Source organism: Ursus americanus, chromosome 23 (genome assembly GCF_024610735.1).
Source record: "Ursus americanus isolate L20-20 chromosome 23, mUrsAme1.1.p, whole genome shotgun sequence".
In the NCBI taxonomy this organism is placed as follows: Eukaryota; Metazoa; Chordata; class Mammalia; order Carnivora; family Ursidae; genus Ursus; species Ursus americanus.
Genome location: NC_142149.1, coordinates 5658581 through 5670876, shown reverse-complemented (window position 1 = coordinate 5670876; position 12296 = coordinate 5658581). Strand labels below are relative to the sequence as shown.

At 46.9% G+C, this 12296-nt stretch overlaps 2 protein-coding genes across 4 annotated transcripts in view; one reads left to right on the top strand and one right to left on the bottom strand.

Moving 5' to 3' along the window:
* Positions 1 to 5944, bottom strand: part of RECQL5 (RecQ like helicase 5) — a 35395-nt gene extending 29451 nt beyond the window's left edge. For both annotated transcript variants that reach the window (XR_006782778.2, XM_045814491.2), the window contains exons 1-6: positions 5776 to 5944; positions 5141 to 5275; positions 3731 to 3852; positions 2289 to 2807; positions 1760 to 1865; positions 1133 to 1244 (exon numbers count right to left, since the gene is read on the bottom strand). Coding sequence is in view for 1 of the 2 variants with exons in the window: in XM_045814491.2 (XP_045670447.2) it covers positions 1133 to 1244; positions 1760 to 1865; positions 2289 to 2807; positions 3731 to 3852; positions 5141 to 5261 (980 nt within the window). In the remaining variant the exon portion in view is untranslated. The remainder of the gene's footprint in view (positions 1 to 1132; positions 1245 to 1759; positions 1866 to 2288; positions 2808 to 3730; positions 3853 to 5140; positions 5276 to 5775) is intronic.
* A 135-nt stretch (positions 5945 to 6079) lies between these two features.
* The window catches only part of SAP30BP (SAP30 binding protein), a 38543-nt gene continuing 32326 nt past the window's right edge, over positions 6080 to 12296 (top strand). Inside the window, exons 1-3 of one of the 2 annotated variants that reach the window (XM_045814041.2) lie at positions 6080 to 6231; positions 7693 to 7802; positions 10072 to 10119. In XM_045814041.2, the coding sequence (XP_045669997.1) occupies positions 6126 to 6231; positions 7693 to 7802; positions 10072 to 10119 (264 nt within the window). In that variant the 5' untranslated portion in view covers positions 6080 to 6125. The remainder of the gene's footprint in view (positions 6232 to 7692; positions 7803 to 10071; positions 10120 to 12296) is intronic. The other variant, XM_087854113.1, reaches the window with a different exon arrangement.

The following is a 12296-nucleotide window of genomic DNA, read 5'->3' as shown; positions in this document are numbered from 1 at the left end:
GAGGCGACCAGGAGCAGGGAAGCTAGCAGGTTTCAGAGTAAATGTGGCTAAGACCTCCGAACCCCATCAGCAGACCTCCCTACCACACAGTGGCCCAAATGAGAGGCCACAGCAGAGTTAAGGGGGGAAATTTCAGCACATATGAGAAACCGAAAACCCTCACAGTCACAGCCCAGAGGAAAAAGCACTGGGCTTAAAGAAACAAGATAAGGCCACTAATGAGCTGCACAACCTCGAGTAAATCCCTTTAACTTCTTTGAAAGAGAGAGGGATAACATTACTGAATACCTGCTATGGGCCAGTTTATCTATTTGTCTCATTTAATTTTACATTTATTATCAGGTGAGAGAACTCCATTTTATAGACAACGAAATGATTCGGGAAAATGTGTACAGGGTGACACAGCAAGGGGACAGTAGAGCTAAGATTTGGGCCTAGGGGTGTCTGACTTCAAAGCCAGCCCTAACAAGCCACAGCCAACCCGGGGTCCAAACTCTGATTCCAAAACTTGTGTTCTTTCAAATTAAGCACATAGACTCATTCCTCCCCTGACCAAATCAGCTTCCCTGTGAGTCTTAATGAGACCATGTATGCAAAAGTGCTCTGTAAATCATACAAGGCATTATTGTTGGTGTTAATCAGAGCAAAGGGCTTCAGGCTGTAGCTGAAAATGTCTCTGGAAGGTTAGGTGGGGCTAGAGGTGAAAGACTTCCTAACAGTTGCCAGGGTGGGTCTAGGAGGCTGGGATGTACCCATTTCTCTTCGGGACTGTCAGTAAGCAATAGCAAGGAACGCTGGGAATAAGACATTGCCTTTGGTTTTCCACAGTGAGCAGTTTAAGGTAGTTCATTCCAGCCCCTCACAGGGACCCTGTGCTAGATGTGAGAGAACTGGGCTGCGTTAACGGATGGGCCTGATGGCTGCGTGCTGCCCTCTACTGGGGGATGGCGGAACCCTGCTGTGCAGTCACCAGGCTGCATAGCACCTGTCACCATGTGAGCTATGCGCTGGGGATTCTCTCCTGGGACCTCCTTCCCCTCTGGCCGTAGAAGGAGGTCCCTGAGGCAGAGCACTAGGCAGCCCACTTGAGCCAGGCCCCAACTGGGAAGGTAGGGCAAGAATTATCACTCACCTGACATTGGCTTTGTCCACTCCCATCCCAAAACTAACGGTTGCAACAATGACAGGGACCTTCTCCTCCATCCACTCATTCTGCACCAGCGTTCTTTCAGAAGCCTTCAGGCCTATGACAGAGGGGAAGGTGGTGAAGGGAACCCATATTTCCCTTGGAATCTACCTTGGGTTTGATACTGTGTTGGGCGCTGTATGCACACCCTGAATCCATCACTTACCAGCTGTGTGGCCGTGGGCCATGCACTTAACCTCATGAAGACCCTAGCCTGCCTGTGTGGAGCACACAGCACTCAGTAAGCGTTAAAGCCCACATTCAAACCCAAGGCCACTGGCCTCCCAAACCCGTGCTCTTTCCACAACACCAACAGCTGGGCTTCTAAAAACGCATTGCTGGCTGCTGGGAGGGCAGAGGGTGAGAAAAAAGAACTCAGGACTCATAGTTATCATTTTAGATCTCACTGGTATCTAGACTCCTTTTTACGGATGTAAGGGAATTGCTTCAGCCCTCCTGGGTATCCAGAAGAAGATGACAGACCATCTGATTATCCAGGATCCTTAAAGAACAAGAGACCCACTGACAGGCTTCTGAGATGAAAGTGGACCACATGGCCCAGGCGCCCCGTACCTGCATGGTAAGCCTTGGCACTCACGCCCCTGTGACTGAGCTCTGTTGCCAGCTGTTCACAAGCCTCTCTGGTCCTGCAGTAGACAATGCCGCAGCCAGATAGCAACTGAATGAGGAGACATGGGAAGAAAGTGAGCATTCAGAACAGAACAATCTGCCCATTTTACTGTGGCCTTCTTTAAAAGAAGCTCTCGCTCTTCCTCCTGTCAGCCTCACAGGTTCTTTGAGGCAGGCCACGGGCAGAGCTCTGACCCTCTGTAACAAAGCAGCTCATCTAATCCCTCTGCTTCTGCAAAGGCCCCTCGCTCAGGGCTTGGCTGCTCACCTCCCAGAGAAGAATTCCAGGACAAGGGTACTCCATTAAGGGAAATAATGCCAGGAAACCAAAGGAACAGCTCTCTATGTGCAAGTTTTAAGAAGCTTCAGCTAGTTCTAAGCTAAGATTCTAGAAAACCAATTTCCATCTCTAGGCTGCAGATACCACCCACTGCTCTTGAGCGTGCTGGCCTCCCAGCCTCAGGGCGCTCACCCCTTTATCAGCCTTCTGTCCAAGAGCCTTAAGGCAGAAGTCCCTCAGGTTCCCGTAGGGATCAGAAAGCAGTTCTTTGAACTGCACATCATAGAAGAGGTTGGCCCGAAAGCAAGGAGTCTTGAAGGTGGCAACTGGCTGCTTCAGGTGCAGGGCAGCAAACACATCCTCCTGGACTTGGGGGGTGGCTGTGGCAGTCAGAGCCACACACGGAGCATGGGCCAGGCGGGAACGGAGGGTACCCAGACGCAAGTAGTCAGGACGGAAGTCGTGTCCCCACTGAGAAACACAATGAGCTTCGTCCACCACCAGGTAGGACAGCAGGTGGCGGGACACCAGTGAGTTCAGGGTGGGCTGGAAAGAGGCTGAAGCCGCCATCTCTGGTGTGATGTACAGCAGTTTGGTCTGTGGCTTTTCTCGCTCTAGGTCAGAGAGCAGCTCCTTTTTCTCCTGTGCCGAGAGCTTGGAGTTCAGGGAACTCACTCGTACCTTCAGGGCCAGCAAGTGGTCCACCTGGTCCTGAGGGAAGAAGGGAAACAGGTCACCGAGGGGAGGCCCAGTGGTCAATGTTACCTTGGCTCGCTGGGCATTTCCTAGCCATAAGCGTCCTCCTCCCAACCTCTAAGGTCTTCTCTGTGCATACAACATGTACAGGAGGTGAAGTGGTTGAGAGCACAGGCTCTGGAGGCAGACAGTCCTGGCTCATTTCTGGCTCACCGAATCACCACAGGCTCTTTGGCTGGCTCTAGCCTCTGAGACTCTGTCCGTTCTCCCTCTGTGCATCCTGTAAAACTGGTAACTACCTAACAGGATAGTTGCTAGCATTAAATGAAATTTTACACTGCAAAGGTGAAGTGAATGTACATAAAGCACTGAGCACAAAGCCTGAGACCTCGTGAAATTCACAAAGCACTGTTACTGTCACTCCGTTTCTCTTCATGGTGGATGGCTCTTAGCCGCATGGCCACACTTCCTCATTTCTGATTCTGTCAGCCCATCTGCAGGCCTTAAATATAGCCAGAGGTGCAGAGAATATGCTGACAATGTCCCAACCCGTTTATATCAATTTAGCTTGCTATCCATCTGCATCTTTTAACCTGTCGAGAGTGCACATGTGTGTCCATGAGTGAGTGTCTATGTGTATACAGATATATTTCCATACTCTGGGTGAAAAGTAACAGAGGAGGGTGAGAGACCTCAGGCCATCAAGACACAGAAGACTGATTCATAACCCTCCAGAGTGATATGCACTAGTGGAGCCCCCATATTTGGGCAATTCAGAAGCCCAATATAGAAAGGGAGCTAGGCAAATCAAACAAAATAAAAGGCAAAAGACCAAACAGATGAGAAGTGATATTTCCAGCTGAAAACAAAACAAAACAAAATTTAAAAACCTTCCCCTAAACTTTTTGCACTACCATCTTCACTCCCCCGAGCCTCACCTGAATCAAAGCGATGAGTGGAGAGATTACGATAGTGATGCCTTTAGCCAACAGAGCAGGGAGCTGATAGCAAAGGGATTTTCCTGCCCCTGTGGGCATGCACACAAAGACATCCTTGTCACCTGCAAAAAGACAAGACAAGGACAGTTAATGGTTCCTGCCCAGGGGCACCTGGGTGGCTCAGGTGGTTAAGTGTCTGACCCTTGATTTCAGCTCAGGTCATCAAGATCCCAGGGTCATGAGGTCAAGTCCAGCCCCACTTCAAGCTCTGCGCTCAGTGGGGAGTCGCTTGAGATTCTCTCCTTCTCCCTCTGCCCCTCCCCACACTTGTGCACAAGCAGGCTCTCTCAAATAAATAAATCTTTTATTTTTATTATTATTATTATTATTATTTATTTATTTATTTATTTATTTATTTATTTGACAGAGACAGCCAGCGAGAGAGGGAACACAAGCAGGGGGAGTGGGAGAGGAAGAAGCAGGCTCATAGCGGAGGAGCCTGATGTGGGGCTCCATCCCATAACGCCAGGATCACGCCCTGAGCCGAGGGCAGACGCTTAACAACTGAGCCACCCAGGCGCCCCTCAAATAAATAAATCTGTAAAAGAAAATAGATAAATAAATAAATGCTTCCTGCCTTTTATCTTTTTCTTCATCAAGGCTGTTGAAAACTAAATGAGAATATAGGAAACGCACCTAGCAGAGTGTCTGGCACATGGGAAGTTCTCAATATGATGCTAACTTCTTTCCATCCTTCCTGTGTAAAGGGCAGAGATCCAGAGAGATTTGGAAATGGGCACAAACCATTTCCAGTAATGGCAATAACAACCATAAGGGTGAGAAGTCTGAGTCTGTTGGGATATGGATGATTGAATTAAATAGCCATGAAAGTTGAATACTTCTAGATGAGTGGGCATACCAGTAGAAGCAACATCACTTAGAGATCTTTTGTTTATAAGTGTTACAATGTAGTTAATATTACATTGTTGCTTCCCTCTTGACAACCTCCACTTGCCAATATAGCTCAGGTTTATAATATTATTACTCTTTCCTTCCCTATTTAGGATCCAGGTCACTCAATCTTCAACAAAGGGCTTAGAAGGTCAGTGACTATATTAGGCTATTCCTGCCACTCCCACTACTGCCTACACACAAACCAACATGAATTGAAATCTATGAGTTGTTTTCAAAGACGATCTGCAGCGCTGGCTATGAAATGTAAGAACCAGAACAGCTGAGTGATTCTGCAAATAAAACTGCAAGTTTTAAGTGACAAATCTACAAGAGTTCCAACAATTATGGACTAAGGGTGGGGAAGCAGGAAGGGTCAAAAGGAGGGCGTTGACACCCTCTGGCAATGCTACAGTATAGCCAGCACAAATGTAAACGCAGGTAGTTTGGCAATGTTACCTCTCACTACAGCCATGGTCGCACTCTCCTGTAAAGGTGTCTTAAACGAGTCAAACCCAAAAACCTTCTTCAACGTGCTCCGGACTCGACGTTCAGGGTCAAAAGAAGGGTGGGTGCTCATCTTAGCGACAGACAGTGGCCAGAAGTTAAGGTAAAGGTGATGATCATATGATTGCGATGAAAACCCTCTGTTCCACTTTTAAAATACTGCTTATTTTTCTCTAAGTAAAACTTGCTTTATTACTCAAGCAATGTATTATTTCCAACTAACACAGCTCCCAATGAACAGCCTCAAGCAACACATTCCTCGGCAATTAACATCTCCACTTTCATGCTCAGGAAAATAGAAACATTGAACTATCCCATGCCATGATATAGCACAGAACTAGAAATCAGAACACGAGAAACACAAACTGTGTTTTCGGAATAACTTGCAGAAGATGGAATTGTTTTTCTAAGATCCACCTCCTGCTCCTTTTATAAGCGCTGCTATCACTGCCATTCCTCCCCCCCGAGCCCCGACCCCTTCTTTCCACCTCCCGGAGAAGAGCTCATCCCTCTTTTTCCTCTAAGCCCCAGATCCGCTCTTTTTTCCCTTCCCCAGCCGAAGCCTCCCTCTCTTCACCCCAAGATATCAGAGCTGGGCGAGGGCCACCCAGGAGCGAAGGATTCTTGCCGGGCCACTGCTACCCGCCGGTCAGGAACTACTCGAAGACCCCCATAAGCCACCCCAAATTCTGAGGAGCCAAGCGGCTGTGGATTCACTGTCAAGTAAAACCCACTCAATCTTGTATCTGTCGCGCAGTGATGACGTTTTCGCAGCTCGGGTGGGAGGGGCGGGACCAGGAGCAGAAACGCCGTTTTGATTGGTTCCTGTACAGGAACAGACGCGGGTACTCCTGGGATAGGAAAAAGTCGCTTTTCCGCACGGAAGTCGGCTTTTTTGACTCATAGGAGTGAGGCACTCTGGGCTTGTGGGAGTAAGATGGCGGGGAAGAAGAATGTTCTGTCGTCTCTGGCAGTTTACGCGGAAGATTCAGAGCCCGAGTCCGACGGCGAGGCTGGGGTCGAAACGGCGGGCGGCGCGCCTGGTGAGGCCCGAGTAGGGAACTGGAAGGGGAGAATCTGGTGTCTGCTCGGAATGCTGCTCCGCTAGCAGGGTGGGAGGGAAAGAGATGGTCATTGTGCCCCAAGTGTCGGATCCTGGAGCTGCGAAGCGCGATCGAGGCCCTGGTTGGGACAGAGTAGACGCTCTGGAATAAGAATGGGCCATCTCCTTCCGCTGATTCGATTATTCTGCCGAAACTATTGGAAGACTTCTCCGTGCCGGGCACCGTGGGGCATAGGGATGGACGAAAGATGGGGAGGATCCGAAGCTACCTGTTCCCTCCGGGTTCGTTGTATAATGGGGAGAGCGATGAGTAGAACGTACGTGGAGGGTGATAAAGGTTGTGTCTTGTTAAATTTGTAACTTCGCATTAGGAATGTGCCCTAGACGCATCTTGGATCTTTTAAAAATATGTATGTCTGATCTCGTTGGCGAGGGAGTAATTCGTAGATTCGGGGTGGCATTTTGTGAGCATTTTAATGCTCCTCAGTGAGTTCCTTATTTTGTGAGCTGTTAAAGCCCATCAGTGATTTTGTTGCCCTACTCAGGTTGAGAATCACACTGTTGGGAACAAATTTCTTTGGGATCATAGAGAGGGCAGCAAGTTACCTAACACATCTGGGCCTTCCTTTCCTCATTTGGAGGTTAGCTACTCTCAGCTTTGTGTGGTGTCTTCCAGTCAGGAGGTTCTCTGGTGGTTTCCCAGTAATTTGTAGCATTTTATATTTTTTTGTTGTTGGTTGCTTTGGTTTAAAGGTAGAAGATTTTGGGGCGCCTGGGTGGCACAGTCATTAAGCATCTGCCTTCGGCTCAGGGCGTGATCCTGGCGTTGTGGGATCGAGCCCCACATCAGGCTCCTCCGCTATGAGCCTGCTTCTTCCTCTCCCACTCCCCCTGCTTGTGTTCCCTCTCTCGCTGGCTGTCTCTCTGTCAAATAAATAAATAATTAAAATCTTAAAAAAAAAAAATAAAGGTAGAAGAAGATTTTGCTTCTTAAGTAGATAGGATTGGTAACCCCTCTGGGCCCCAGTTAAAGCTCCTGTTCCTAGGGGAGGGCACATAAAAATGAGGACAGTAGAGTCCTTGTCTTTTATGAGAAGACAAGTCTTGGTGCCTCTGATACAAGGTAGAGATACCCGTACCAAAAGAGGTTTTCAAATAATGTGCAACAGTAGTAGTTCAGAGAAGAGAAGGCTTCAGTTGGCATTCTAGGTGGATGGGAAGCAAGCAAGAAAGAATTTAGCATTTGGTTTTCTTCCATGTTCTTCTAATGATTTTATCCACTAAAGTTTGGTTCCAAAGGCGGATCCTGGATCTTTAGTCACTTACATGAGATTTAGGCACCCTTTGACCTTCAGGGGTATTTCTGGCCACTCAGATCACCCAAATGTTGCCTTGCATTTTTGTATGCCTTCATCCATTTTTCTTTTTTCCTCTGTTTCAGAGGAGAAAGGTGGATTAGTATCTGAAGCCTATGGAGAGGATGACTTTTCTCGCCTTGGAGGTGATGAAGATGGTTATGAGGAAGAAGAGGATGAGAATAGCAAACAGTCGGTAAGTAAATCCCAAATCCAGAGCTGCTCAAAGCACCATTTCATTTGTCAGAAATCTTCGAACTGTACCAACAGTGTTGCATTCCATGGCTAACATCATTCCTCTTCCTTCCCTCGGCTTTTTGTTTGGTATCTGTTGAGGAAACTGGATTGGATATCCGTGTTCTGTTTGAAAACAAAACTTGTTTTCATCTGGGCCATTTTTGTATTAACTTTTGAATTGAAATTTGGGGGAAGAGATAATAGACTATTTTATTTAACTGAGATATCAATGAGTGTTTCATGTTGGTTTTCCCCATTAAGATAGTTTATTCCGTTTATAACAATGCATTCGTCCCGAATGGCGTATCATTTATATCTGCAATCAACTCTGTATTATTTTTAATCTTAGTTGGGTTTATTCAAATCTTTCAGCTTTTTAAAAAGACTAAGAAGGGAAATTACTTAGTTTTTTATTTGTGGTTTGATCCTTCTTAACTTCTTTCTTGATACTTTACTTGGCACTTTTTATCAGAGTGCCCTCGGTTCTTGAGCACAAATCTTGCCTGACATTTAGTGTGTGCTGGCAACAAAAAAAAGAGAATTGTGTCTTAATTAACCAGAAAGCCTTCAGATACACTATGGCTGACCTCAGGAGCCACAGTTTAAAAGTTTGGAGAGAAAGCAAGGATTCAAGCTGGTGCTTAGCACAAAGACATACAAAGTGAAATCTGGATATTCAGCAACACCTTTAACTGAAATACTCGTACTTTATTATTTGTTTGAAAGTTTTCTTATGCATTGATATTTAAATATTAGTTAAAAGACTTTCTGATGAAAACAAAAAAGCATTTTGTATTTGATGCTCTTTTGGAAGATATTTTCATGTCCTTAGCCCCACCATCAATGCTGGTAATTCAGAATTGACTAAAATTGTTTAGAAAAGCTTTGCAAATTGTTTTCTTTTCTTGACTTTTCTTAAGTGCACACATAACAGACTTAACACCATAACTGTTTTCTTAGTAAATGTGCATGATGTGTTTCTGAAGTGTTGTTCCACATTGCTTTGCTTAGAATTTTCATCATATTTAAGCTTTTTATCATTCTAGTAAAATTCTCTCATCAAATCCCAATATAGACATTCTAAAGTGTGGTTGTATCTGGCTGAGTTACATCTCTGATTATTTGGCATGACTGATTTCATCTTAAGGAAATCATGGCGATTGCATTTAAACCTTTGGGCTCACTGGCACCTGACAGGACAGTTAAGTCTCAAAGCCATCAGTATAGTTTGTTCGAGTCTCACAGGTGATGTTTCTGTTAACATCTGGGGCACCACTTAATGTTTGGGTTAAAGTGTAGCTCGATTGAAAAAAGCAATTTCAAATGAAACTTAATTTCTTCCTGGGTGTTAAGTTAAAGGCTCTTGCGCATTGGGGTGTTCTCGGAACTGACGTGGATATAGCTATGTAATAGGGTAGCTGATCTTTGACCTTTAGTAGCATTCAGTGGAATGGTGGGCTAGCCTGTGTGAGGCCAGTGCATGCTTTGGGGAATGCCTTGTTCACATGGTGCTTTGTGTCAGGCAGGCCGTTTGGATCAGGAACAAGACTGGATAGAAGGGGTCAGTGGCAGTTCTGTGAGAGCTTGGATGAAGGCAGGGCCTACTCGGCTGGGACCCAGAAAGGCCAGGTGTTGGCTCTTTAGCCTGTCCCTGGGTCACTTGCCCTGGTCCTTTGACACCTGCCTTCCTGCTGTTCATGTAGCTGTGACTGTTCCTGGGCTGAAGTGCTGGGGTGTGGTTATGTGGGAGTCATGGCTCTCTGACTGTGAACAATGTCGTGGTAGGTCTGAGTCTGATGTCCTTGTGTGTAGGAAAGGCAAAGAAGAAAAAAAGGTTCATCTTCCCGTTTTAAATAATTGATATTTCATTAGAAACATGATGCCTGTTTTATCCTGTGGGGCCTGGTCTTATTCTTTTCTGACACATTGCAACCTTTTCCCATTTTTATGTATGTGATTTTTAATCTCAGGCATTTTCATCGCTGTAGACTGTGGCACTGCTGGAGTAACAACTTTGAGCTGCTGATGTTCTTTTCTCCACCCACCCCCCCGCCCCCGGAACATCTCCTTTCCCCCTTCTCTTTCTCTAGTTCTGGGTCATAGGGCAGGGGAGGGGTTCTTGGTGGGATGGGCCAGGCTGGGTACATTGCTCCAGCCCCTAGTTATGCATGTGAGAACCCTCAGGCCCGCTCTTTTAAGCTTAATCCTCTAAATTCTTTGTCTTGTAGGAAGATGACGATTCAGAGACTGAAAAACCTGAGGCTGATGACCCAAAGGTATTTGGTGTTGGCTGTGGTGGGGTGGCTGGATGCAACAAGGCGTTGTAACATTGTGGCTCAGTTCCTATGTCTGGGCCAGGTCGGTCCACTAACACACTGTGCTAACGCTCTATGCAACCATGTGTACATTTTCTGGAACGAAACCAGCTTTCTAAAGAAAGAAGGTCACAGTGGAATGTGTAAGTGCCGAGGCAGCTTGGATTTCTAGCCTTGCAGACCTTGCCGTATCTCCAGACTAGAAAGGCGAGAGGCCTGGCGGAGCATAGCAGCCTGCCTCTGCTCGGTAGCCAGGTGAACTTGGGGTCACCGCACTTGCAGGTGGGTTAGATGTGGGAATGATTCTAGAATCAGGAAGTACTCTTTAGTCGTCTAGAAATGAGAAAGGGCCATGAGAGGGTCGGACGGAGTGGCCTCTCCCCAGCTGTTGGAGAAGTCGCACTTAATCCTTGTTTCCCCCAGGCCTGTGCCCATCCACTTTTAGATAAACAGAATGGTCTTTCTGAAACAACTTCGCCATTTCCTCTGATATTTCCCTCCCAGTAGCAGCCGGGAGTGATTAGCAGCATTTCCTGTCATGCTTCTTTTTTTTTTTTTTTTTTTTTAAGATTTTATTTATTTATTTGACAGAGATAGAGACAGCCAGCGAGAGAGGGAACACAAGCAGGGGGAGTGGGAGAGGAAGAAGCAGGCTCATAGCGGAGGAGCCTGATGTGGGGCTCGATCCCAGAATGCCGGGATCACGCCCTGAGCCGAAGGCAGACGCTTAACCACTGTGCCACCCAGGCGCCCCCTGTCATGCTTCTTGACCTCTGGTGATGATGGTTAAGTCCCCCCCACCTTGTGTCAGGTAGGCTTGCTGTACTATGCCCTGGGCATGAGTACAGCTGTGTCTGTTGAGGACACATTCTTTAGGGAACAAACATTTCTCTTTCAAAGAGAAATTCCCTCACTCTAGGCCTGGGGAATACGGGCCAAGTTTTGTGATTAAAAGCTGCTGTGAAACCCACCGAAACCTTCAAGGCAACATAATAGAGCTTCGGAAAATTGTACCACATTATAATCAAAATGATAGTATATCAGAAAATATAACACGAGCTGTTCCAAATTTGAACTGATTCTGTGTTTGGATAGAACTGTGTGCGACCATTGAAATAAGCCCATGAAAGGCTGTGGATGATGCGGAAAGGAAGGAAGTTCGGGCAACAGCATGCAGAAGAAAAAAACTTGAGCCCTAGGCACTGCAAATGCCACTCCTTTGTGTGCCAAGTAAGGAACTCAGGCTTAACTTACCCAAGCATTATAAGTAGGAGGGCAGACCTGTGGCCTGGGTCAAGGGCGGCCACGCTGCTGCTTGGGCTTGTGGAAGGAAAATGGTCAGTAGTGGTAGTCATCTTCTGTCTTAGTACTTGGGGTGTGTGGGCCTTAGAGCCCATGCATGAGGTAAACCTGAGGGGCTGCCAAGTGCTGGAGCTTCCGCGTGGAGGGAAAGGAAGGTTTGTGGGACCTGGAGCCTGTGTGTGTGCAGTGGCTGGCCTTTGCCTAAGGCTGGAAGGCCTCCTGGGGAGGTTGGCTGGAGAGAAAGGTTCATGTCTCATGCTCAGCCTTTCTCAGTACCACGTGAAGGTTGTAAAGACGTGTCGTCTATACTCACCCTTTGACTGATGTGCCTTACTGTATTTCATTCAGTCATTTGAACTTCGAGTCTGGTTGTAGAATGAAAGGTGTTCTGGAACCATTTCTGTTCTTGAGAAGCCCTCGGAGAACAGAACACAGAATCCACCCTCACAGTGACTTGTAGTTCTTTTGGAGGCTGAGTGTGGAGGGGGTCAGCCAGAGCTCTCCAGCTCATGTGTCCTCAAGTCCAAAAATCATGAGTGTTCATGGTATCCCAAGGACTGGAAACGGTCTTCTGTGCTCCCCATGCCTTAGTCCTGGTGCTGGCTTCCTCTCCTGCCTGAGGTGGTCTCAGACTGACTTCAGGCAATGGCCTCCACCTCAAACCGCTCCCAGCCCTCCCTCTATTCCAGAACTCTTCTGGCATACTTAATTGATTTTTAACAATATATATTTTTTAAAGGCTTATTTATTTATTAGAGAGAAAAAGCCCGTGCATGCACATGCGGGGGGGGGGGGTCTTAAGCAGACTTGACAGGGGAGCTCGATCTCACGACCCT